Source organism: Hemicordylus capensis, chromosome 6, assembly GCF_027244095.1.
Source record: "Hemicordylus capensis ecotype Gifberg chromosome 6, rHemCap1.1.pri, whole genome shotgun sequence".
Lineage (NCBI taxonomy): Eukaryota > Metazoa > Chordata > Lepidosauria > Squamata > Cordylidae > Hemicordylus > Hemicordylus capensis.
Genome location: NC_069662.1, coordinates 1503152 through 1528714, shown reverse-complemented (window position 1 = coordinate 1528714; position 25563 = coordinate 1503152). Strand labels below are relative to the sequence as shown.

Genomic DNA, 25563 nt, shown 5'->3' with positions numbered 1-25563 from the left:
AAGGGTGATTTTTTGTTTTTAATGACAAATAAAACCTAACTGTAGGCATTTATTTACTCTGCAATTACATGCACAGGTTTCTGAAGCACCTCCAATGTTAGTAAGATGACCACAAGTGTTTCCTTTTTATGGTCAGGTGGGAAATGCTTGACTAACAAGCAGAAGGTTGCCAGTTCAAATCCCCGCTGGTACTATATCGGGCAGCAGCAATATAGGAAGATGCTGAAAGGCATCATCTCATACTGTGCGGGAGGAGGCAATGGTAAATGGAGGCTCCTGCATTCTACCAAAGACAACCACAGGGCTCTGTGGGCGCCAGGATTTGAAATCGACTTGATGGCACACTTTAAGTAACACAGTAGGTAGAACGCAACAGCATCCATGTGTTAAAATCTTGTCATCAAATCCCTCCTCTAAATACACCTTTTTTGTGAGGTCTCTTGCACAACCCTCTGGTTCTACACTCAGCTATAACCACGTGTAACTGAATAATCACGTATTCTTCACCTGCTTACCCATCTCCATTTCCATTCCCTACCTCTGCTGTCTCTCAAGCCAGGGGCTTGTCGTCTTGTTCATTGGACAGCATTATGCACAGATGATGCTCTATAGAAAACAGAATGGAATATTCTCCCCGCCCCCCGCTATCCCTGACGACATCACCTCTGCTGTTGCATCTCGGTCCATCGATTGTAAGCCCTTTGCAACAGGGACCTGTCCCCTCATTCTTTGCAAAGCATCATGTGCAGGGACAGAATAAACAAATTCAGGGCTGTCTTGAAGGGTTAGGCAAGCACTGCACAGGGCAAGTGCCTGGGCCCCACCATGGTTGTTGCTGTCAAACTGTCAAATTGTAAAAATTACTGGAAGCCCCCCCCCCACCACACAACTGATGTATTTGCTCCAGGCCTGCTCTCTAAGGACACCTTTAATAAACACACAACCCAGGAAACAGGGACTGTCCCCAGTAAATAAGGACATTTAGAGGGAATGCGACCTCCAAGCCCCCTTTGTACAGTTGCTTCAGATCTTGGCTGCGGTCCCTGGGCGCGCAGGAGAAGTTGCTTGTTGATTTATGATACATATTGTGCCCCGCCTTTCAGCCAAGACTGGCCCCCAAGGCGGCTCCCAGCCACAGCCCACCCAAAGAGCTCTATCCCTGGCGTTAGAGACGCGGCGATACTGCTGGCACCCTACTCTGCGGCTCGCTGCCGCAGAGGCTTTGCAGACTGCGGTAATAATCATACGCTGCCTCTAGTCGGCATATAGCCAAGTGCGCATGTCCGCGGCCTCGGTGTCTTTCCGTAGGATTCCAAAGCCTCGACGCCTCTGAGCATGCGCAGTACTTTAAGTGTTGTCGACATGAAATATTATAGAAGTGCACACAATGCTATGCTTCCGGGTTGACTTCCGCATAAAAAAAGGTTTCGTCTCAACCGGGCGGAAGTGAGAGGTGTTCGTAGAAGTCAATGGAGACATATATCATTTTACTGTAGATGTAATTTGGCATCGGGTGAATATCCTCCCATAGAAAAGAGGTAGAAGCAATGGTAGCTCTTTTTAAGTCAGGGCTTTCGTTTGTGTGGGGGGGAAAGGTGTTGTTGTTTTTAAAGCATTTTGTCCATGCCATTATTTCTTGGATTTCCTCATGGGCTTTCTATAGACAAGCTCTCTAACTTCCATCCCGGGGAAGAAGAAGAAAAAAAGTGAAATTAACGTCACAGGACGTGGAGATCTTCTTTAGGCAACGGATGTATCACTCCACGAATTTTCCTAACTCTACGGCCGTCTAACTTCATGAGTCATTCACAAAGTTCCGCCTTAATACAGCCAGTGCCCGGATCGGATTGCTTCCCGCCGGCCTTCCCTTGGCGCGCGTGCGCAGTTCGCCTTTCCCGTTGGCGCGCGGCGTGGTTGGGTGAGTCGCGCGCGCAGGCGCGGGAAGAAGGCGCCAAAAACTCCCGCCTAAAAAGTGGCCCTTCCCTCAGTGCGTGGCCTTCAAGTCTTGGTGTGTGTGAGATAATAAGAAAGCGCTTTTTTAAAAAGAAGGAGAAACACACGCACACACACACCCCGCTGTTTCCAGTGAGATACAAATGTGGTATAAAAAGCTCTCATAAATGATGCTGAGATAGATAGTATGTTGTCGTAAATTAATTAGCTGTATATATCGCTAATAACCCTAAATATAATAATCCTAAATATAGCTTGCCCCCCCAGCCACCCCACACAGCTGTCCTAAAGGCTTGTAGGCAGACAGAAAGGCGGGATAATTTTGTATTTATTGTTAAATTTATATACCGCCTTTCATCAAAAACAATCCCAAGGTAATTAAATGCATTTTAAGAAGAAAGAGGAGATTAAAGTTCTTGGCATGAGGGCATTGTTGTTACTGGGCAACCAAAAGCACACACAAGGACCACGTTTTTGCTTTTCCTCATAAAAGGCTCCTCTGCAGGGGCTCCTCCTGGGTGACTTGCTGTGAAGCTGTAAGAGTGGTTGCTGCCTAAATAGTAATAATCACACACACATGCACACACACATTGATTTTGGGTAGTGAGCCCTTTTTAAAAAAAAAGATTGTGAGCCCTTTGGGGACAGGGATCCATCTTATTTGTTCATTATTTCTCTGTGTAAACTGCCCTGAGCCATTTTTGGAAGGGCAGTATAGAAATCGAATGAATAAATAAGTAAATAAATAAAATGAATAAATAAATGGTGGGGGGAGGGAGTGCCCAGGCCTGTAGTGAGTGGGGAGGGAAACCCCACATGGGAGGAGTAATGTTCAGCTCCAACAAGAGCATGAATCTACTGGGTGCCTTGGCTGCTCCAGTCCAAAAAATGCCCACCTCCCTGACAAAAGAGAGAGCCCAGGGAAATGGCCGTTTTAGTGTGGTGATCTCACTGGCAACGGCAGGTGCCTGTATTATCTTGCGGGTGCAAAGCCAAAAGGTTTTGTCCCAGGGAGGCCTCAGACAAAGCCAGCGCAAGGGTGCCTGCCTATTTTATATTTATTCATTCATTTGATTAATATACTGCCCTTCCAAAAATGGCTCAGGGCGGTTTACACATAAAAATAATAAATAAATAAGATGGATCCTAAAAGGTCACCCAGTATAATGTGGCTTATGCTTCAAAACGACAATCCGGTCAAAGTTGAGCACTTTTGGCGGGGTGGACTTCTGCTGACAGGTTTAAGCATGTGCCTCAATCTCTTGTGTTGAAATGTTTCTTTTCTCTTATTTATTTGTTTGTTTTATTTTATTAAAATATTTCTATAAAGGTAAAGTGTGCCATCGAGTCGATTTCGACTCCTGGCGGCCACAGAGCCCTGTGGTTGTCTTTGGTAGAATACAGGAGGGGTTGACCACTGCCTCCTCCCGCGCAGTATGGGATGACGCCTTTCAGTATCATCCTATATCTCTGCTGCCCGATATCGTACCAGCGGGGATTTGATCCGGCAACCTTCTGCTTGTTAGTCAAGCATGTCCCTGCTGCACCATTAGGTGGCTAGCACTAGCATTAGGTGGCTATTTCTATACTGCCCAGAAATTGCATCTCTGGGTGGTTTTACAATTAAAATAATTTAAAACATCAAATCAATTAACAATTTAAAGCATTTAAAACATTAAAAAACCAGTATTTTTAAAACTATAAATCTAGTTAAAAGCATTTAGAGTGGCTTTATCCTGCCTTCCAACTAAAAAGCCCTCAAGGCATTTCACAAGCAAATAATTACATTAAATAATTTTTTAAAAGAGAGAGAGTAACAAAAAAATCACAATTGGTTGTAATGGCAGAAAAATCTAAGAGCAAAAGGATCTTATATGCCAGCAAAAACTTGGGAGAAGGGGATGGACTTTGCCTGGTACTGAAAGGATAGCAGTAACAGCACCAGGCAAACATGCCTAGGCAAGGGAGTTGGGCAACTGGGTGCCACCACAGAAAAGACCCTCTCTTTAGTAGCCAGTTGTGTAACCTCTGAAGATGGGGAGACTTGAATAGGGCCACAGAAGATGATCTAAAATTGCAGGCAGGTTCAGATATAGGAGAAAATGGTCCTAAAAGCTACCCAGGCTTTTTAGGGCCTTAAAGTTCAACACCAACACTTTGAATTGTTTCTGGAAACAACACGGACGGCTCTTAACAGTTCCTGCCAGTCAGTGTCTGGCTGCCATATTCTGTACTATGTAAGGTTTCTGAACACTTCTAAACACATAGCTGGGATAGTTCCAGAGCATGGATAATTCTGACTGGCCTTCTCCAGGAGAGTTTTATTTATTTATTTATTTTACTCATTTATATACTGCCCTTCCAAAAATGGCTCAGGGTGGTTTACATCAAAACAAAAACAATTAATATCAATTAACAATTAAAATCAAAACTAAATTAAACAATTAAAATCAATTTATGTGATTTAAATATGCTTAACTTTGCTGGATTATGTCCAGTATATTTAAAGGCTTCTTGGATACATAAGAAAGCATCCAAATTGTAGCCAAAGAATGTGGATATGATTTCACTGGCCCTGGATTTCCCAAAAGAGGCCAACAAAAGAGGTCACACAATCCAACATAGACGAGCATGCTTAAGTGCACTGAAATACAATATATATATTTCTTCTTCTTTGTATCCTTATAAATCAATGGGAGTCATGGATGTAAGAACTGTAGCTGAGTAGTTGGATTCATACCATGTAGTTAATTCCTTTCCTTTTTGCTTTTCATGCCTACGATCCCAGATCTAGTCCCTAGCATCTCTAATCAAAAGGGTCTCACTCAGGCAGAAAGGATGGGTAAAACTCTACCTGACTTTGAAAGCTGCTGCTAGTCAGAATCCTTATCTAGTTTCACACAGGGGCCCACCAAATGCTTCTGAGAAGCCCACAGGCAAGGGGTGAGGGCATGCCCTCTCTCCTGCTGTTGCTCTCCTGCAACTGATATTTAGAGGCGTCTTGCTTCTGAGGCTGGTAGCCATCAGACTAGTAGCCAATGGATAGGCCTGTCCTCCATGAATTTGTCTAAACCCCTTTTAAAGCCACCCAAGCTAGTGGCCACCGCCACATCCCTTGGCAGCAAATTCCAAAGATTAATTACACTCTATGTGAAAAAGTAGTTCCTTTTGTTGGTCCTATATTTCTTGACCTTCAGTTTAATGGGATGACCCCTGGTTCTATTGTTGTGAGAGAAGGAGAAAATTTTTTCTCTGTCCACTCTCTCTACTCCATGCATAATGTTATACACCTCTATCATGTCTCCTCATAGTTACCTCTTTTCCAAACTAAAGAGCCCAGATACTGTAGCTTTGCCTCATAAGGAAGGTGCTCCATGCCTCTGATCATCTTGGTTCCCCTCTTCTGCACCTTCTCCAGTTCTACAATGTCCTTCTTAAGATACAGTGACCAGATCTGAACACAGTTCTCCAATTGTGGCCGCACCATAGATTTGTATAAGAGCATTATAATATTAGCATTTTAATGTTGAGTCTCCTTCCTAATGATCCCTAGCATGGAATTTTCCTTTTTCACAGCTGCCGTGCACTGAGTCAACACTTTCAATGAGCTGTCCAAGTGGATAGTCTGTTTTGGGATAAGGTAGCATCATATGATGTGATAAACATATTTTGAGAACTTCTGAAACTTCAGGTCACATTTATACAGTACTACAAACCTAAACCAGTTGAGCTAATGGCTTTCAGGAGAGAGAGAGAGAGAGAGAGAGAGAGAGAATGCTGAGAAACCTGCAGTTAGATGGCTCTAACTTCACTTGCCAAGGTTTCTGGATGGGAAGGTACAACTATGAAAACTTGCCTAGATTTCTTTTACAAACATATTTTCTGTGTAGAAAGCCTTGCTTCAGCCTCAGACTAGTGTTGATACTAGAGCATAGAAGTCATCACAATTCAGAAATGCTGTGATGTTGGACTTATTTTTACCCCGATCTTTAGTTTTTATTGACATTATGCTTTAAATTTCTCTCTGCTTCATGTGGAGGGTTAGAAACATTTGTTTAAAGCACATTAAGAAAGCTGGGAATTTTATTTGTTTGTTTGTTCTATTTTTATACCGCTTTTCATTAAAATACTCCCAAAGCAGATTATACAATATAATTAAAATAATGCACAATTAAAATATAAATTAAAAGTACAAATATTAAATATTAAAATAATAAATCTCTATTTAAAAGTTTTAAAACATATATAAACAGTTATACACACAACACAAAGCAGCAGCAGTAAAAACTGTACTCTCACATAAAAGCCTTGGTGAAGAGCCACGTTTCTACTTGTTTTCTAAAAACTGTGTTGGAAGCTAATGTGGTGGAGGCCTTGTCATGCATGGCATAATAATCCAAACAAAGTTATCACAATGCACTCTGCTCTGGTCTGCCATTTTAGACTGTCTTCATATCAGCAGGTGTAAGCACCTAATGGCGCAGTGGGGAAGCAATTTGCCTAAGGAGCAAGAGGCTATCAGTTCGAATCCCCACTGGTATGTTTCCCAGACTATGGAAAACACCTATATTGGGTAGCAGCAATGTAGGAAGGTGCTAGAAGGCATTATCTCATACTACGCAAGAGGAGGCAACGGTAAACCCCTTCTATATTCTACCAAAGAAAACCACATGGCTCTGTGGTCGCCAGGAGTCGACACCAACTCAACAGTACAATCTTTCCTTTCCTTTCCCTTCCTTTCCTTTCAAGCTGCAGGAATGCCAGAATTCATCAGTGCCTTGAGCTACCTGTGCTAGCCAGTGATTGGGCAAATCAGACTCTGAAGAAGGACACACTGTAGAGAGTCATGGTGTTCTGAAATAGATTACAGGTATGTGTGTCTGTGAAAACAAATCAGTGCAAAAGAACAATACAGATGGTCACAGATTTGTATCCTTTGTTGCTTTAGTGGGGGAAAAGACTTGAATTTTTTTTTGACCACTTCATAGGTATGCTTCTTATTCTCTCTGTTTTTCTGAGCACATGCATGTTAGTTCTATAATAAACAAAACACCAAGATCAATTCTCTGATGGTCCAAAGGCAAATCATAGGAATGTCTAGCTTACAGAACAGCCATGTGGTGACCTATCCTCATGGTAGGGGTGAGGCAGCACTGGTGTCTTTTTCTGGAGAGAGGCCATTTGCCAACTAAAGCTAATTACATAATCTAACAGTGAGAAAATCTGTACAAAGAGTATACAGTATATCATGTTGGTAATTATTCTGGATTAATTAATCCAAAATCAGAAGGGTGTGATCTTGTGAATTCTCCCTTCAGTATGATCTAGACTCATGTTTTTCTCTTCCAGGCAGGGTTGCCACTTTTTAATAAGCAGAGCAGCATAATAGGCAGGAATCCACAGGAGCTTTACAGTGATAGGGAATGCATTATCTGTTGGGTTTAATTTGCTAAGTAGTCCCTCAGAAGGCATAGATCTTCTGCCTCAAAAACAAAATTTGCTGTCATACCTGGAGCAGAAGACACCATTTGCATTTGAAAGAGCTTTCACAAGATCATCCCCTTGTACTCTGGATTAATTGCTCTGGAATAATACACACACACACACACGTTGTGTGTAACCATGCATTGAGAAGAACTCATGGATTTCATTCTGGTTAAATTATGCAATTCGAATCTAATAAAGTCAAAAGTTACAGGGAAAGGAGGGGAAATCCTGGGGGTTCTCCCTGTCTTTTATCTTCACAGAGAACATAGCTTTGTTTTGAAAGAAACATAGTTAAACATGTGCTTATATTGCTCGCTTTCTTCTCTTTCTCTCTCTCCTTAATAAGACACTGGATGAAAAACAAACACCGACACATTTATACATAATGACAAGTCAGAACAATAAAGGCGGTAAGATCAGCTTGTGCTCAGTTTATGTATTTATTTTAAAGGAAGTAGTTTGGAACGAGTGTGGGTGTGTTTCTCACTAGGATTCCTTATCTACACAATCCTGCAAAACATAACACAGGTACTTTCTGCCCCCCCCCCCGCTCCCTTTGTATGGGTTTCTTAAGAATTACTGAGTAATTTTACCCCATGGATTCTAGATGGACAGTGGGAGGGAGGAAATGCCATAATGATCTGTATGTTCCTGCCTCCCCTATCCCCTTGTTTAATGAAAAGGGACTAGAGATGTGCACTCTGGAACTAGAGAGAGGAGGAGACCATTCCTGCTCAGAAGACCCTCTCCAGGTTCTCCCAGTGCTGCCAATGAAACTATAGTTTCCAAGGCATGAGATGTAAAAAAAATTCCACTTTATTCCTCACTAGTCAGACATCATCTGGACTACTGTGTCAATTTCTTGGTGCCACACTTGAAGAAGGATGTAGACAAATTGGAATGGTTTCAAAGAAGGGGAATGAAGAGGGTCAGGGCAGGGTCTGGAAATCAAGCCCTGTGAGCAAAAGTTGAAGGAACTGTATGTGTTTAACCTGGAGAAGAGAAGAGAGTGAGAAGAGATGTGATCTAACTCATTAAATCTCTGAAAGGGCCATTACATAGAAGAGTACAATCACTTGTTCTCTGCTACCCCAGAGGACAGGACTAAATCTAAACGCTTAAGTTACAGGAGGGTAGAATCTGTGAAAACTGTTGGACAGTGCATGACAGAAGAAAGTGCCTTTTGACCACAATGCTGATTAATTTGTGGAACTCATTGCCACAAGTCATAGTGCTGATGGCTTTTTTTACATTTAGATGGTTTTAAAAGGGTATTTGATGAATTCATAGAAAATAAGGCCATCAGTGACTATGATCAGGATAGTTACATATAACACCATGTTCAGAGATAGGATGCTACCACATATCAGTTGCTGGGAGTAATAGGAACACAGGAAGCTGCTTTATACTGAGTCAGACCATCGATTGGTCCATCTAGCTAAGTACTATCTACACTAACTGGCAGCGACTCTCTGAGGTTTCAAGCAGGAGTCTCTCCCAGCTCTACCTGGAGGTGCCAGGGATTGAACTTGGTACCTTCTGCATGCAAAGCAGATGCTCTACCACTGAGCTATGGCCCTATCCCCTGAGGGGAATATCTCACAGCAGACAGTACTCACATGTAGTCACCCATCCAAATGCAAACCAAGGTGAGCCTTGCTTAGCAAATGGGCAATTAATGCTCGCTACCTCAAGATTGGCTCTCCACCCAAACCACTGACTCAACAGTGGTGGACTCCAAGCAGAGGCTGGGCAGCCACCTGTTGGGATTTACAGATACACACTCTAGATTTCCTGTAGAAGGACATTGGACTAGATGGCCTCTGGTACCCCTTCAACTCTAGGATTCGACGGTGGGAAGCAGGATGCTGGATGAGATGGACTTTTGTCTGATTCAGACAAATAAATTCAGCAGGGCTCCTAATACCCAAAAGGGGAGATCTTGGGCCAGCTCTGCATGGGTGGCATATTGGACAACTGAATATTGCAATTATAAATATATTATTTACTATATAGTGAACCATCTTTTCTGTGATTTCAGAACTCAAAAAGGTCTCCAAAAGAATATTTGCCCCTCCGGTAGCTAAGCCCCTTGCTCTTTGTTCCAAAGGGGAAACAGAACCACTCAGGAAACAAGGAGATGCCCAAGCAAAGAAGATTCCTCTGAACCACTGTGCAGGCAGTGGAGCCCCCAGAATGGAGCCCAAACCTAGGAAAACAAAGGTCAACAAGAAAACCCAAGATAAGAGGTTGAAGGAAAGTACTACTGTAGAAGGAAAGCACTGCTGTGATTACTCATTGGTGAGGGAACTGCATTCTGCAAGAATTCAGAAGTGCCCAAATCTTTATTCCTTCACATGCTCCAGGGCTGGCCCCTGGCGCCGGAAATAGGTTTTGTGGTTGAATGCTAGGTTGTTCTGGCTCAGACTAAGCCATGAACCAGCCACTTTTGTCTCTCTGGCTCTAGGATACCATAGGTTATGATGAGCATATGAGACTGGTACATAAGATAACATGACTTCCGGCCGCAGGGGCATAGCTTGAGGAGAGGGGGCCCGTGTTCATCCCTCTCTCTGATGGCCCCCCAGAGTGAGGGAGATAATGGAGAAAATAGGGAGGAGAGGAACTGGAGGGCCCTCAGGAGCTGGGGGCCCGTGTTCTTTGAACCCTTTCGCTCAATTATAGCTACACCCCTGCTTCCGGGACTTTTTCCCTGCCCCAAATCAGTTTTGTTTTCTTCTGAAGAAGAAGTTGGGACATTTGCTGCCTACAGTCAACACAGGCTCCCTCTTCCTTGAGCTGCAGTCAGTTTAAAGCCCACGGGATATTCATATCCTCCCTGTTTTTTTCTGGGATAATTTGTAAGATATATTTTTTGGTTACATGTTGTTATACAGAGACATTGTTAAACTGTTGACATACATTTCTTATATACAAGTTTTACTCATGAAGTTCAATAGCAACACCATAGCAAATCTTAAATTATTAGAATAAACACCACCCAAGTGTAAATTAACTTAACTGATGTCTGGAAATAACTTCAGGCTATGAGTGAGTGCTACTGTGAGAAACAAGTAGGTAAAACTCCTGCAGGAGGCAAGATAAGCCTTTCTGAGGACAGGTGCAAAGCCTTGAAGTGAAAAAGGCATTCAGACCTTATTTTGCAGCTCCGCTTGTGGATGGAGGAACTGCTGACCAGAGGCCTGTGTTTATTTACCACGTAGGCAGCTACAGTGTTTGTTCTGTTTTGCTCATCTCTTGGCAGGAAGAGGGTTACCTTACTGATGCACAATTTGAGGAGATTGTCCAGAGCGTGCTTCAGAAGTCTTTGCAAGAGTGCATGGGTATGTTCTGAGAGAGAGAGAGAGAGAGAGAGAGAGAGGAGCAATAACATAAACACAAGTATTTCATTTCAGCTGGATGTACTGTTTATATAGTTAAATATAAACAGTTATATATAAATTTAGTTATATGTAACTGTGTGTGTGTGATATAAATATAAAGAAAAAGTGTGCCGAGTCAGTGTCGACTCCTGGCAACCACAGAGCCCTGTGGTTGTCTTTGGTAGAATACAGGAGAGGTTTACCGCTGCCATCTCCTGTGCAGTATGAGATGATGCCTTCCAGCATCTTCCTATATCGCTGCTGCCCAATATAGGTGTTTCCCATAGTCTGCGAAACATACCAGCAGGAATTTGAACCAGCAACCTCTGGCTTGCTAGTCAAGTCATTTCCCTGCTGCACCATTAGGTGGCTATATAAATATTGTAGGGAAGAAATGGAAGGAGGGGGCACATCTTGTGCTGCATCCAAAGGATTCCACATCCACCTTCCCACACCAGCAATATAGTATTGCATTAGAAGAAAGCAGGAGTAAGGGGTTTTTACAGGGAAGGTTGCAGACCGTCTGAGCAGAACTTTACTGGTCTAGTTCACTTGACTCAGTTGGATGCCACTTCACCTTTAGGGGTGTACACTTATTGTCCCATAAAGATCACAATGAATTGCCATCCTTAGTGGTATCTTGGGCATTCAACTTTAGAAATGTATCAGCTTTTGAAGATAACATTTAGGAGTTGGTAATGATTGTCATGCAAACTGACATCAAAGCACTTGCACCAATGTACACTTTATGAACTTTATAGCCCTTTGGGGCTTGGATTTGCAAAGTTAGTTAAATATGTTTCATCCTCCCCCCACCCCACTACCAGGAGAGACTGGAAAGAGAGTTGCTGTGACAGAGCCTGCTAAGGAACAAGTTCTGGAAAGGTGAGTTTGACCATCATGACTGTTCTGACTCAAAAAGTGAAGGCAGGGAACTCTGCACATTGTCAAAGGTGCTCCCTAGCTATTCCCCACATGAAGATGAACAATATTCTAAACAAACAAACAAAGAAACTGGTATCTGAAATGTGGACATTGCCAGTTTGTGTTTAGCTACTGCACAGGATCTACCCATGAGCCAAAGTGATATAAGCAAACAAACCCTGAGGGGTTCAGCCTGAATGACATTACAAGTATCATCTGTTTCTTTTGATGTGAAGTCTATTATATTTTTATGAGGTGCAGTGAACAAAGCCTTTCTCTCTGTCAGCCTAGCCTATACAAGGATGTTTGCCAACCCCAAGAGCTCCTGTGCTTTGATCAGCTGCATGGCAAATAGGTGAAGCTTTTCCCAACATGGTGCACCAGAGGGAAAGTTTCACCTGGTGAAGTCCTGTTTCCCATGCTACTGTGAAAGGCATAGGAAGTAGCAGAGAGTGCCTTTGTTTAGGCCATTGATTATAAGAACATTGTACAAAATCTACCCACCTGACTAGATTGGCTGGGAGGGCTCTTCTCTGCATGCCGACACCTACTGAGGCCCGTTTGTCAAGGACAGCATTCTCAGTTATTGTCCCCAGACTGTGGCGCTCACTCGCAGATGAGAACCACATGGCTCCCTCTCCCACAGCACTCAAGAGAAGACTGTCCTTTTTATTCAGGTTTTTGGCCAATGAGCTGTCCCTAAATGTTTAGCTATGCTTTGTTCTGTTTTTATGGTTTTTTATTTATTATTTTATTGAATGCTATTGTTTTAGCTTGTTGTTAACAGCCCTGGGGTATTAGGACAATATAGGAAGGGCTGTATATAAATATACATAAATAAAAAGTTTTCAATTTAAATAAAGCAATTTCGTCTGAACAAGAATATATTACAGAAGAATCAACAGTGTGCTCCTCAGGAATGTTTTGTCATACATGCATTATTATTGTTATTGTTATTAACAACAACAACAAACTCATCTTGGATTAGTTTAAAGGGGGCTTAGACAAATTAATGGAGGACAGGTCTATCAATAGTTGCTAGTCTGGTGGCTATGGGCCACCTCCAGTCTCAGAGACATGAAGCCTCTCAATACCATTTGCAGGGGAGCAACATCAAGAGAGGGGGCATGCCCTCACTTCTTGCCTGTGGGCTCTCTAGAGGCATCTGGTGGGCTACTGTGTGAAACAAGATACTGGACTAGATAGGCCTTGGGTCTGATCCAGCAGGGCTGTTCTTGCATTTTTATGTTCTTAAACTTTATTTGTTAGCTGCCTCATAACAAATTGTTCTCTGGGTGGCTTACAACACAACGTTAAAACATAAGATAGAAACACATTAAATCATAACAGACCAAGAAGGTGGGGAGGGGAAGAAAATACAAAATACAATAAAAAACTATTTAAAAGACATTTTAAACAATTGATTAAAATCATATCAAAATTTTAAAATTTTAAAAGCCTGAGTAAACGAAAAGGTCTCTACCTGGCGTCTAAAAGAACAAAGTGATGAAGCCAGGCAGGTGCAACCACTGAAAAGGCCCTCTCCCTAGTAGCTACCCGCCTCACCTTGTTTGGCAAGGGCACTTGGAAGAGAGCCTCCAAGTGCTTGAAGACTCCGAAGAGATCTTAAGGCTCAGGTTGGGACATATGTGGCAAGACACTCTCTCAGATAATCTGGTCCCAATCCATTTAGGGCTTTAAAGGTTAACACCAGCACTTTGAATTGGGCTCGAAGACAGACTGGGAGCCAGTGCAGCTGACGAAGCACTGGCGTAATAGGCACAAAATGTCCAGTCCTGGTCAATAATCTTGCAGGCCTATTTTGTACCAGCTGCAGCTTCCAGACCGTTTTCAAAGGCAGTCCCACGTACAGTACGTTGCACTAATCTAAGCGAGAGGTTACCAGAGCATGAATAAATGTGGCCAAGTTATCTCTGTCCAAGTAAGGTCGCAGTTGGTGTGTCAGCCGAAGCTGATAAAAGTTGCTCCAAGCCACAGAGGCCACTTGTGCCTCTAGTGACCGTCCTGGATCGATGATCACCCCCAAACTGCGAACCTGGTCCTTCAGGAGTCATCCATCCCCATCTAGAACAGCCTGAACATCATGTAATGTTACTCCTGATGTAACAGGCTGTTATATCAGGAGTAACAGCATGCTCTCAACTCCTGCTGTAGGCTTCCAGTGGCATCTGGTGGGCCACTGTGTGAAACAGGATGTTGGACTAGATGGGCCTTGGGCCCGATCCAGCAGGGCTGTTCTTATGTTCACCCCGGCAGAGGAAACACTGACCAACAATACTTCTGTCTTTGAACCAAATTTGCTACAGCTGTAGGGACACATAGGGATGTCCCAATAGCGTAGTTTGTGATGATATCATTCATCTCAATTCAAGATGGCAGGCATGTGAACATTTGAGGTGCAAGTGGGCTAACTTGTGTACTGTCTAACCGATTTGAACCAAATTAGGTACAGTTGTAGTGAGTGACACACAGGGACACATCAAGTGTAGTTTGTAATGATGTCATCCACCCCAATCCATGATGGCAGACACGTGAACATTTGAGGCGCAAGAGACCTAACATGGACTTCAATTTGAACTGAACTCAGTCCAGTTGTAGAGAAAGTGAAAGGAAAGTAGGCAGATTAGTTCTTACTAGAACAACTTGTTTATTCCGTAAATCTGTTTTTGACTGGGTCTAGTTTTTAACAGAATTTTATTAATTTTGTACTATTTTATTTGTTTTATATGTTTTATTATCTTTGTTTGCCACCCTGAGCCCTGAATGTAGAACGTATATGAAGCTGGCTTATATCAAGTCATATCCTTGGTCAATCCAGCTCAGTATGATCTACACTGACTTCAGTAGCGGCTCATCCTGATGAGCCGGGGGTGGGGGGGTGGCAAAGGAAGTCAGCAGCTCAGATTGCTCCTCTCTCTCTCGCCCCGCCCGAAAGCTGTGCTGCCTGCAAGCTGGCCATTCGTCAGGTAGAGCTTACATAGTTAACTACTGCAACCTGAGCTGCTGCCAGGAAGCAGGGGCTGCTGTGCCTCTTTTAGCATCCCCCCAGCTTGTTAGGACGAGCTGCTGCTGACTGACTGGCAGTGGCTCTTCAGGATTTGAGGCTCAACTGTCTTTTTCAGCCCTGACTGGGCCTTTCCCAGACATCAGGCTTTACTGCGGGATTAAGAGGGGTGGAATACTGTGAGTTATGGGGCATATTGGATATTTCAAAATTGCCCCAAAACCTGACCCAAAAATTCCACCCAAATTTCCCCCCAAAATTCCACCCCCAAAGTGGAATTTTTTACCCCAGACATAAATTGGGCTAAGCTCCAATGCGCAATGAAAAACCTGAGTCGTGTATGGAGTGCTCCCTGATAGCTCATAGGGACTGCTATGTAAATTTGGATGATATGTGAATGCACACCTGCCCTTGCAAAGTAAAATCGCCAGCTGGCAGGGCTCCTGGAGATGCTGGCAGGGACTGAAGCTGGGACCTTTTGCATGCAAAGCAAGTATTCTGATGCTGAGCTATGGCCCCTCCCCGAGGAAGATTGAATGCATGTTGCTGTTTATGTGGGAACTCCACTTACATAAGCAAAAACGTATTATATCTCAGCTGTGAAGATGCCCCGTGACTCCCAAACCCATCAAGATTATCTACAAAAAGCAAGCAGAGCAGCCATGTATGTATATAAAAATCACATGTTGGCCTCAGGGTGGTGCCCAAGTACAGGCAAAGTCCATGGTAGGCTTTGGCTGCCCATTGCTACTTTTGTGGCTAATTATGCCTTATGCACAAACACATATAACGGAACCCCCAGTGCTGCTGTTTGTCTTTTAAGAAAAGCAGGAGCAGGGGAATTTGTGTGGCAGGGGAGGGGGTGTTTAACCTCCCCCGCCACATTCACTGTTCCTGTGCTTCAACTCATGCCTTGAAGCAACTTCCCCTCTGCATGTGTGGCTCAAAATGTGGGTGAACATTTTGAATGCTGTGAGAGGGGAGAGGAAACCACATGGAAGGCAGCCAGGACAGAGAAACAATAGGCAGGGAAAGGGGCAAGTGACCTCATTTTTGAAATCAAACTGCCCTGTGGCTCCATTTGCACTACATATAATGGGCCCATTGACACCATGTCAGGGTGTCGTGTTTCCTTCTCATGGGATGCTGATGTATACTGTTAGATCATTGGTCCATCATCATTGTCTGCTCTGATTAACAGCAAAGGTTGTTCTCGTCACCTGGTATCTCATTCTATTTAAATGGAGAGGTAGGGATCGAACCTGAGACCTCCTGTATACAAAGCGGATGCTCTGTAGCCCCCTGAACTACCTTCCTTTTCTCTACATTCATGAAGTTCATGGAGCCTTTACGGAATCCCTTGCCTTTGGAAGAGAAGAGTACTGATTCTCCCTCAGAAGAGGATTGCATCTGAAACTATTATGGATTGTCGCGACCTCCTGCTCCGAGACAGGGCCAATTAGAGAGCTTTTCCTCTCTTCCAGGAGGGAGGGGCAATCCCCTCATCCTTCAGTCTTCGCCCTGTGTCGCTCCGGCAGGAGTCTCTTCACTTCACTCCGATATCTGTCCTTTACCCTGTGATCTATTTCCAATTCCTTTCATCTGGTTCTTCCCTTATTTCGTCTGCTTAGTCCAAGGGGAATTGGGGAGACTTTTTAAAGAAGTGTGACTACTTGCATCCTTCAGGCGCAACTGTTAGAAGATCTCCTTAACCATGGCAGCGGAGACCTCGCGCTTTGAGAGGGAGGCTTCTCCCTCCCTCTCTGAGGACTTGGTGGCTCCCTCAGTCTGCCACGCCGAGTGGGCTGTGGCCACAGCACCCATGCCCAAAACTCGGGCCCCCAAGGCCAAAAAAGCCAAAAAACTCACGAAGGAGCAGAAAGCAGCGGCCAGAGTGGCAAAGGGTGCTGCAGTGCAAGCAGCTCGGGTGTTGCTGGCCAAGGGGGAGTCGGGCAGGTCGACTGTCTCCCGGTCGCCGCCGCCGCATCAACCGGCGCCGCGAGATCTCCAGGACAGGTCGGACATGCAAGTAGCTGCTCCCCTCGCCGTCCAGGATTGCCCGGCCTCAAGCGAGCCCCCCGCCAAACGCCCCCGTTCCTCTGACACGGGCTGGGTGGCATCCTCTGGGGATGTGGCTGAGGAGGAAATTCCTCCAAGTTTTGCTGCATTACTGCAACGGGTGGTGTTGGAGGAGTTCAGAAAGTTCCTTTCTAATCTGGCTCGGAAGATTCCCACCAGTACCACCGAGTCTCCCCTGCTGGCTCACCATTTTCCCGCCCAGCCCATCACGGCCGCAATCTTGGGAGGGGAATCCATGTCTCGGGCATCCACCTCCTCAGCTCCCGCTGGTGATGGGACCCCCCACTCTCTCCCCTTGTGCTCCCTGCCGCCCTTCTGCCCCGGCCCCATTGTTGGCCCCCCTGTATCGCGGGGGTGGGGGAGGGGATGACCCTTCTGAGGAGTCTGATTCTGGGAAAGAGGAGGGAGAATTATCAGGGGATGAGGAAGGTTCTGCTGCTCCACTGCCCCAGGCCCCTTATAGGCTGTTTAACCAGTCCGATTTTCCGGTCCTTTTTCATAAGGCTCGAAGGACCCTCAGGCTGGGGGTGGTGGTTCCAACTGCACCGGATAGTACAGAAGGAGATCCATCAGTTCTGCCCTCTCTCAAAGCTCCCGAGGTGGCAGTACCCTGCCCACAGCTTTTCTTAGATATCATTCAGGCAGAATGGGATCGCCCCACTGAAAGTAAGGGACCTCCACTGGGAATCAAGCGCCTTTACACCACCACCAAGGCTGTCATGGACAAACTTCAGGTCCCGCCTGTGGATGCCGAAGTTGCTGCCTTAGTCACTGGTGCTGTTCTCCCAAAGGATGGGGATGAGGTTTTAAGAAACTTTGATGATAAGAAATGCAATGTTGCATTGCGTAGGTCCCATGAGGCCTCGGCTCTGGCCATGCGGGCCTCCATGGCTAATTCCATATTTGCTTGTGCTTCAGTGCTCTGGATCAAGGAGCTGTCCTCCCTGGTCCCGCCTGAGCTGACAGCGCTTAGGCAAGGGCTTAATAAGTTTGGCAAGGTCTCTGCATTCCTGGCAGACAGCTCCTTGGATGCGACCCAATTGTCCACACAGGCTGTGGCCTCTGATATTACGGTACGGCGCCACTTATGGCTCAAATATTGGAAAGTGGACCAAAAGTCAAGATGTAACCTGGCTAATTCTTCATTTAAAGGGGGAAAGTTGTTTGGCGAGGCTTTGGAGCTGGTCCTGATCGACACCAAGGATAAAAAGAAGGCAATGCCTTGCTTGATGCCACGTCAAGATCGTAAGTCCTTTTCTTCCAATTCCTCCTCCAAGGGCTTCAAATCTAGTTTTCGTTCCCGTCAGTCGAGACAAGACAGACTGGCCTGGACGAGACCACAGGGATCCTTTCAGGACAATGCGCAGCCCCGACCTCAGCAATCAGGTCATTACTCCAAGCCAGGATCTAAGCAACCCGCTGCGCAATGACTGCCTTCAGGATCAGCAGGTAGGTGGCAGGCTACAGCAGTTCGCCCAGCAATGAGGGCGACCTGCACCGACCACTGGATTTGCCAGACAATATCTCAGGGGTGCAGCCTGGACTTTCTTTCCTGGCCCCCAGATTGATTCCTAATTTCCCTGCAGTCCCGCAAGCAAGACAAGCATTCCTTAAAGCTGAAGGCCACTCGTCACCTGAGGGTGATCCGGGCTATTGAGCCAGTTCCGCCCGAAGAACAGGGGCGTGGCGTCTATTCTATTCTCTTTTTAGTTCCAAAAAAGAGTGGAGAGTGGAGGGCCATTCTAGATCTGAAATTTGTCAATCGTTTCCTCCGGGCGAGGCATTTCCGCATGGAAACCCTCTGTTCCATTCTGATGGCGCTTCAGCAGGGAGACTTCCTGTCTTCAGTGGATCTGAAGGAAGCTTACTTTCATGTTCCGATCCACCCTCTAGACAGGAGGTTCCTTCGGTTTGTCTACATGGGCGCCCATTTCCAGTATCGGGCTCTCCCTTTTGGTCTTTCGACTGCACCATGGGTGTTTACCAAGATCATGGTGGCACTCGTGCACTTGAGGACCAGGGGGGTTCACCTGTACCCCTATTTGGACGATCTTTTGGTCAGGTCACCTTCTCGACATCAAGCCCTAGAGGATGTGGGCGAGACTCTCTCTGTTCTAGAGTCCCACGGGTTTCTGGTGAATCTTCAGAAGAGCTCTCTGGTTCCCCAGAACAGGATTCAGCACCTGGGGGCTATCATTGACGCTACCAGGGGCATTGTCAGTCTGACTGCAGAACGCAGGCTCAGATTGGTCCTGAAGTGTTGGAAGCTGCTGCGCCATCCCCGATCCGACATCCTCAGCCTGAGCCAGCTACAGGGCATGATGGTTTTGACCATTGGGATTGTGCCCTGGGCTTGTTTCCATTCTCGGCCCCTCCAATGGCTACTCTTTCTCCTCCAGGACCTCGTGACAGGCAGGTCCAGACTAAGGGTCCCTCTAACCTCTTGGGTTCATCAGTCCATGGTCTGGTGGACTTCCCCAGCTATACGCAGGGGCGTGAGCTTCTTGCCAGCTGACCTACTAATTGTAATGACGGATGCCAGTCTTCAGGGCTGGGGTGGGCACTGTCATCGACAGGTTGCCCAGGGTCTCTGGTCACAGGGGAGCGTCTCCAGTCTATAAATTGGCAGGAGCTATGGGCCATCCGTTACGTCCTCATGCAGTTCTTGCCTGTGGTGCACAATCGTCGGGTTCTCGTCTGGATGGACAGCCAAAGCGCACATCAATCGTCAGTGGGGGACGAGGTCCCAATGCCTCATGCACGAGGCTGCACTTCTGCTGGCCTGGGCGGAGGAGAATTTGCAGTCCCTGGAGGCTGCGCACCTCAGCGGGAAAGACAACACTGTAGCAGATTGGCTGAGCCGGTCTCAGTTAGATTCAGGTAGAGTGGTCACTAGACGATCAGGCCTTTCGCAGGGTCGTAGAACGGTTCGGAACCCTGCTTGTGGACCTGTTTGCGTCTCCAGCAAACGCCAAGGTGGCTCGATTCATCTCCAGGTTTCCTTCCCCAGGGGTAGAGGGAGTGGACGCCCTGCTGGTCCCTTGGCCCTAGGGTCTGCTGTACACCTCCCCCCACCTTCCTGTCACAGACCATACGAAGGATCCGTCAGCTGAGGGCGGAGGTCCTCCTTGTGGCCCCGCACTGGCCGCGCCGCCCTTGGTTTTCGGATCTGGTTGCTCTGGCAGTCAACGACCCGATGCCACTGGGATGTCAACCTCATCTGCTACACCAGGGGCCAGTTTTTCACCCAGAGCCAGAGTGGCTCAATCTCTACGTTTGGAGATTGAGCAGAGCTTGCTAGATTCTTGCGGTTCTTCTTCTTCTGTCCGTGACACCATCCTTGCATCTAGGCGTCCTTCAACTACCCGGGTCTATCAATCAGCGTGGAAAGCTTTCACCTCCTGGTGTGCCTCGGGCGAGGTGGAGCCCCTGTCAGCATCCGTGGCTCAGGTCCTAGGATTCTTACAAGCGGGTCTGGATAAGGGCCTTCAGCCAAACACTCTTCAATGCCAGATGTTTGCTATCTCATCTGCTCTTCAGCTTTCAGGGGTCCCGTCCTTGGCTGAGCATCCACACGTGCAGAGGTTCCTAAGAGGGACCTCTGCACTCAGGCTTCCACCGGTCCCTCGCTTTCCCCTGTGGGATTTAGGTCTGGTTCTCAGGGTGTTCACGAAACACCCCTTTGAGCCCATAAGAATGGTTTCATTGCAGCTCCTCACCCTGAAGGTTTTGTTTTTAGTAGCCATTACCTCTGCCCGCCGCGTCTCCGACCTTGGCGCTTTATCGGTAAGGAAGGAGCTGTGCTTAGTCTTTCTGGGTTATGTTCTCCTCCTTACTGACCCCACCTTCATTCCTAAGGTAAATTCTTTGTTTCATAGAGCCCAGGAACTAATGCTTCCCTCTTTTTGTCCCAGTCCTTCCACTACAAAGGAGAAAGGATGGCATACCCTGGACGTGCGCAGAGCAGTTTGTGTTTATCTCCGGCGCACCAAGTCTGTTAGAGTCTCTGACTCCTTCTTTGTTTCATTTAGAGATTGTACATTGGGCCGGAAGGTCTCTTCGTCTACCCTGGTGTGCTGGATTTGCCAGTGCATTCACTTGGCGTGCACAACTGGGGGAGTGCCTGTACCTGAGGGGATTACTGCCCATTCCACGCAGAGTGCGGCTACTACCACTGCCTTTTCTACCTTAGCTCCTCTGGCCAATATCTGCAGAGCAGCCACTTGGGCTTCTGTCTCAACCTTTATTAAACATTATAAGATACACGATTGGGCCTCTGCGGATGCCTCTTTTGGGTGGCGGGTTTTGCAGCGAGTGGTTCCAGTTTAGAACCAGACTCTCAGTATCCCGCCCCATTTGAAAGCGGCTATGGTATGTCCCATAATAGTTTTGGATGCAATCCTCTTCTGAGGGAGAATGAATCATTGACACTTACCTGAATGGTCATTCTCCTCAGAAGTATGGATTGCATCCGACCCGCCCACTTGTTCGTCTGGTTGCTCCCCTTTTCATCCAGTTCTTCCTGTTACCTGTATATAAGTGGGTAGGTTCTTCCTCTTCGGGGTGGCGGCGTCTCCCCAAAGGGTGTGGAGTTAGCATAGAATGCTCTTATATATTTTTTCTGTCCAGTTTAGGCTCTTACTTGTTACTGTTCAGCTGTTGGCCTCTTGGGCGTTTCCTTTTCTGTCTCAGATTAGCCGGAGCATGGGAGAGCTGGTAACTGACTGAAGGATGAGGGGATTGCCCCTCCCTCCTGGAAGAGAGGAAAAGCTCTCTGATTGGCCCTGTCTCGGAGCAGGAGGTCTTGACAACCCATAATAGTTTCGGATGCAATCCATACTTCTGAGGAGAATGACCATTCAGGTAAGTGGCAACGATTCAGTCTCTGAGCTTCTTTAGCTATAAGTGTTAGGGAATGAACCCTGGAGGAGCTCAGATGTGCAGTGCCCCTAAGCTACAACTTCCCCAAATCCTAAAGATGAGTAATACAACAACTCAGTGTGGATTGTTTTGATTGTCTCAAGTAGGCTAATTTTTATCATCCAGTCCTCTCAAAGTGGACTTCAACTTTGTCCTTTTGTTTCTTGTTTCTCTCAGCGAGACTTTGGAGACAATTCTAGCAGTAGAGGATGCTGTCCCTGGAAAGCCAAGCCAGGGTAAAGGGGAGGCAATACTTTTAGCAATGGAACAGAAGGAGCATCTTCCCAGAACAAAGAAATACAGCAGACTGCTTGGGAATAAGGACAAAAAAGAGAAAAGTAAGCCTCTTGTCTATACAAATACAGAGCAAAACACACTGGGGAGTGGTGGGACACACCTCCCTTGAAATGAATGGGAGCTGAGCAAGAAGACACATTGTGGTTGGTCACAGCAGAATGTGAGCAATTCTAGACAACGGGATTTTTTGTGGGAGAATGGAGTTCTTTTGCATTTTTTTCCTAATGGCTGTGATTGCAAGCCATGCACACATATCCGGGCTTTCTCCCCATTTTCCACGCATTTTCTTTTTGCACACCCTCAGATTTCTGCTCCAAAATATTAAAAATAATAAATAAAACTAGCTAGGCCAGGTGCAGAGTATCTGGGCCTCTGCACACACACCACCGCCACTGCCTTGTTCTTTGCCTCCCCCTGACCCCGCTGGCTCACCCGGCTTTCTGGCTGGCTGGCCGGCCAGCTGGCCCATTTCTCCCCCGTTCCCACTTCTCTACCCGCTCCCTGTACTTTCTGGCTGGTGGACTGGTCAGCTCACATCTTCTCCCGGCTGGGCTTTCCAGCCACCCGGCCCACTTCTCCCCCCACCCGCGCGTGCTTTCTGGCTGGCCGGAAAGCCAGCCCGCCACCTCCTCCCGCCCACCTGCCGCTGCCTCCTCCCTGCAGCTGGCCCGGCCCAATGCCGCCTCCTCCAGCCGGTATAGCTATTTTCTCCCTGTTCCCATTGCTATCCTATCTGGCAGCTGTTCACGAACTCTGCCACTAAGGAGCCAGGGGGTGCCAAAGGAGGTGCAGCTGCCTCTACTTCCCAGGAGCCTCATCTCGTTCTTTCTCTCCCCTCCCCTCCCACCCCACCCCCACTATGCTCCCTGCAGGCTGGTCAGCAGCTCTACCTGATGAATGCCTAGCCTGCAAGCAGCACAGGGGAACTGAAGTGGGGTAGTAGAGAGAAGACCAGACAAAGCTGCCAGGAAGCAAAGGCAGCTGTGCCTGGATGATGAGACAAAGTGCTCATACTGAAGAAATCAAACAAATTGCAGTGTTCTGGTTTGGTTTCTCATTCCCCTTTGGTTATTATCACTTTCTCCAGCCATGCAGACTTCCCACAATGTTTCTTTTCTTTAAAAAAAAAATCATGCTAGCTGTGGCGCTTCAGCACTCACACACACTCAAATGGGTGCTTTAAGCAAAACCTGCTGCCACCCTTCAGTACCGTTTCCTTCCGTAGCATCCCTGTTTCAAAACCACCTTTGAGAGATGTATTGCACACCTCCTTTGCTCAGCAGATAGGGGCCCATCCCCTGCAATGAACAGAAACCCAAACCTTGTGCAAGCAAATACTGCTTCTTTTCCAGTTTCCGACCACTGCTCCTCAGTTCACACCCCCTTTCCTCCTTTTCTACCTCCCTCTTTTCCTACATATTTTTACCCCTGAGAGACAGTACATTGCCACCTTGATACTGCCAAAAAAAGAAGAAGTGAGGTTACTTAGATGTTCAGGAATTTTGTGTGGGTGTTGACTCATGCTATTTTTCTACGTGCTGTGGCGCTTCAGCGTTCACTCGCTGCACCCTGACACCTGCCTCTTGAAAACTTATAATTTTGAGAAAAGGGAATTCAGTGCCCTCTTGAGAGACCCTTTGTTTTAATAGTTCTGAAGTGTTTATGTTTTGAATTATATTGGGTTGTGTTAGTGAATGGCTGCCATCAAGGAACTGGTAGTCACACCATTCGGGTGTTTCGACTTACCTATCCCTTCCAGTGGTCTTATGTGAATGAGCCATGCAGTACGGGCAATGGAGGTGGTGATGGTGGCCCTGGTGTTGGGAATGATACATTAATGCAGTGTTGGCGGTACTGGAGAGCAGCTGCAGAGTATCTTGTGATATGCAACCAAGAGATCTGACATCATAGGAGAACAAAGCTTATGAGTGTTTCTGCAACTGGCCTAAGAGCATATTAGCGGCAGAGGAGGAGAACTCACTGGCAAGCACCCTGGCCCATCAACAGGCACATAGAAAGGCATTGGTGAGTGTGCCCCAAAGCCAGGATTGGTGGGAGGACAAGGTTGTGTGTGGGGTGATGAGCAGTGGATTGCCAGCTTCCAAATGTCAAGAGCTGCCCTGTTTAAGATTGCGGAGGCTCTTTGCCCACATCTGGAAAATCAATCATGCGATCAATCATACTCCATCCCTGTGGAGTAATGCTTGGCGGTGACTATTTGGTGACTGGTGACAGTTGGCACTTACTGGCAACTTGGAAATCAGTTTGGTGTGGGATTTTCCGTGCTGCCTGCATCATGATAGAGGTGTGCCTTGCTTTTGAGGTTGTCCTGCTAAGACGTACCATTTTCTTTGGAGATTATGGAAAGGTAAGAATACACTTTGCTTCCCTTCCTCTGTACCTATACAGATCCCTGCTTGATGTATCCCTACCTGTGTTGGGAGTGAAAACCAATGTTTTATTTATTTCCTGCAGATAATAGATGGCTTTGGAGCAATAGGCTTTCCACAGTATGTGGGCATTGTGGATGGATATTCCACATCTGCATCTATACACCAACTGGTTGTGGAAAGGAGTATAAAAACAGGAAGCACTAGTGCTCAGACCTCCTTCAGAGAACTGTTTGTTGACACAGAGATCAGATGGAATGGCAAGAACCACAATATCAGCATCTGGTAACAATTGCTCAATTCTCTTCAACAAAATTTGCAAAGTGGACCAAACCTGGAACCACAGATAAGAATTCTCTTCCCACTGGAAAGTATACATTAATGTAAAGGATTGACCCAAAATATTTACTAGCACTAATATTTACTATCTGGACTACCTGTATGTAATCACTATCAGGCCAGTCCCTCTGCTAATCAATTCCCTCAGTGTCTCCTGAAATCAAAGTTAATAGCCCTCCACTTTCTCTCCCATATGAACACAGTTTAATAGCTGCCAAAACATAGGAGCAAAACCCTGGCAAATGAAGAGGAGAGGTGTCCTGGCACTATGTCTCCTGCAGGAAAATGATGTCAAAGTTTTTCAAATACTGTTCAAAGCTGTTATCCACAAATTTATCCTGCCACCCAGCAATGTTCCAGGAAATAACTTTTACATGATCAGGAACTCTTGACAGTCAATTTGCAGGTTTTGGAGCCTTTAATAAACTAGGATCCCCCATGCAAACATTTCTTTCTGCATCAAAACATGTTGACATTTTCAGCAGTCAGATGGTTGTGGAATTCCATTACATCAGGTCTTTTTCATCCACTGTCTGAGGGTTAGCCTCCTTTTGATCAATTTGTTGAAGTATATTTTCCTTCTTATGGACTATTAAAAGAAATAAGCTCAAAATTCGAGGCAGGGTGGATAGGAGGCTCACTTGAATCTTGTATTAGCAGCAATACTCTTCAGCAATGCACTTTTGGCTATGATTTTCTTTAAGAGAAGGACATGATGAAAGTGGTTCAACAAAACAACACACAGAACTTAACCTTCTTAGGACCT

The 25563-nt window shown here is 46.1% G+C and overlaps 1 protein-coding gene across 19 annotated transcripts in view; it reads left to right on the top strand.

Moving 5' to 3' along the window:
- Window positions 1-1385: 1385 nt before the first annotated feature.
- ZCWPW1 (zinc finger CW-type and PWWP domain containing 1) overlaps window positions 1386-25563 on the top strand; it is a 49330-nt gene continuing 25152 nt past the window's right edge. For 4 of the 19 annotated variants that reach the window (XM_053266405.1, XM_053266404.1, XM_053266402.1 and 1 more), the window contains exons 1-7: window positions 1856-2008; window positions 6703-6823; window positions 7787-7850; window positions 9482-9741; window positions 10706-10784; window positions 11651-11708; window positions 21949-22109. In XM_053266405.1, the coding sequence (XP_053122380.1) occupies window positions 7826-7850; window positions 9482-9741; window positions 10706-10784; window positions 11651-11708; window positions 21949-22109 (583 nt within the window). In that variant the 5' untranslated portion in view covers window positions 1856-2008; window positions 6703-6823; window positions 7787-7825. Of the gene's footprint in view, window positions 1539-1721; window positions 2139-6702; window positions 6824-7786; window positions 7851-9481; window positions 9742-10705; window positions 10785-11650; window positions 11709-21948; window positions 22110-25563 lie in introns of those variants that run through there. The other 15 variants (XM_053266394.1, XM_053266400.1, XM_053266396.1 and 12 more) reach the window with 15 other exon arrangements.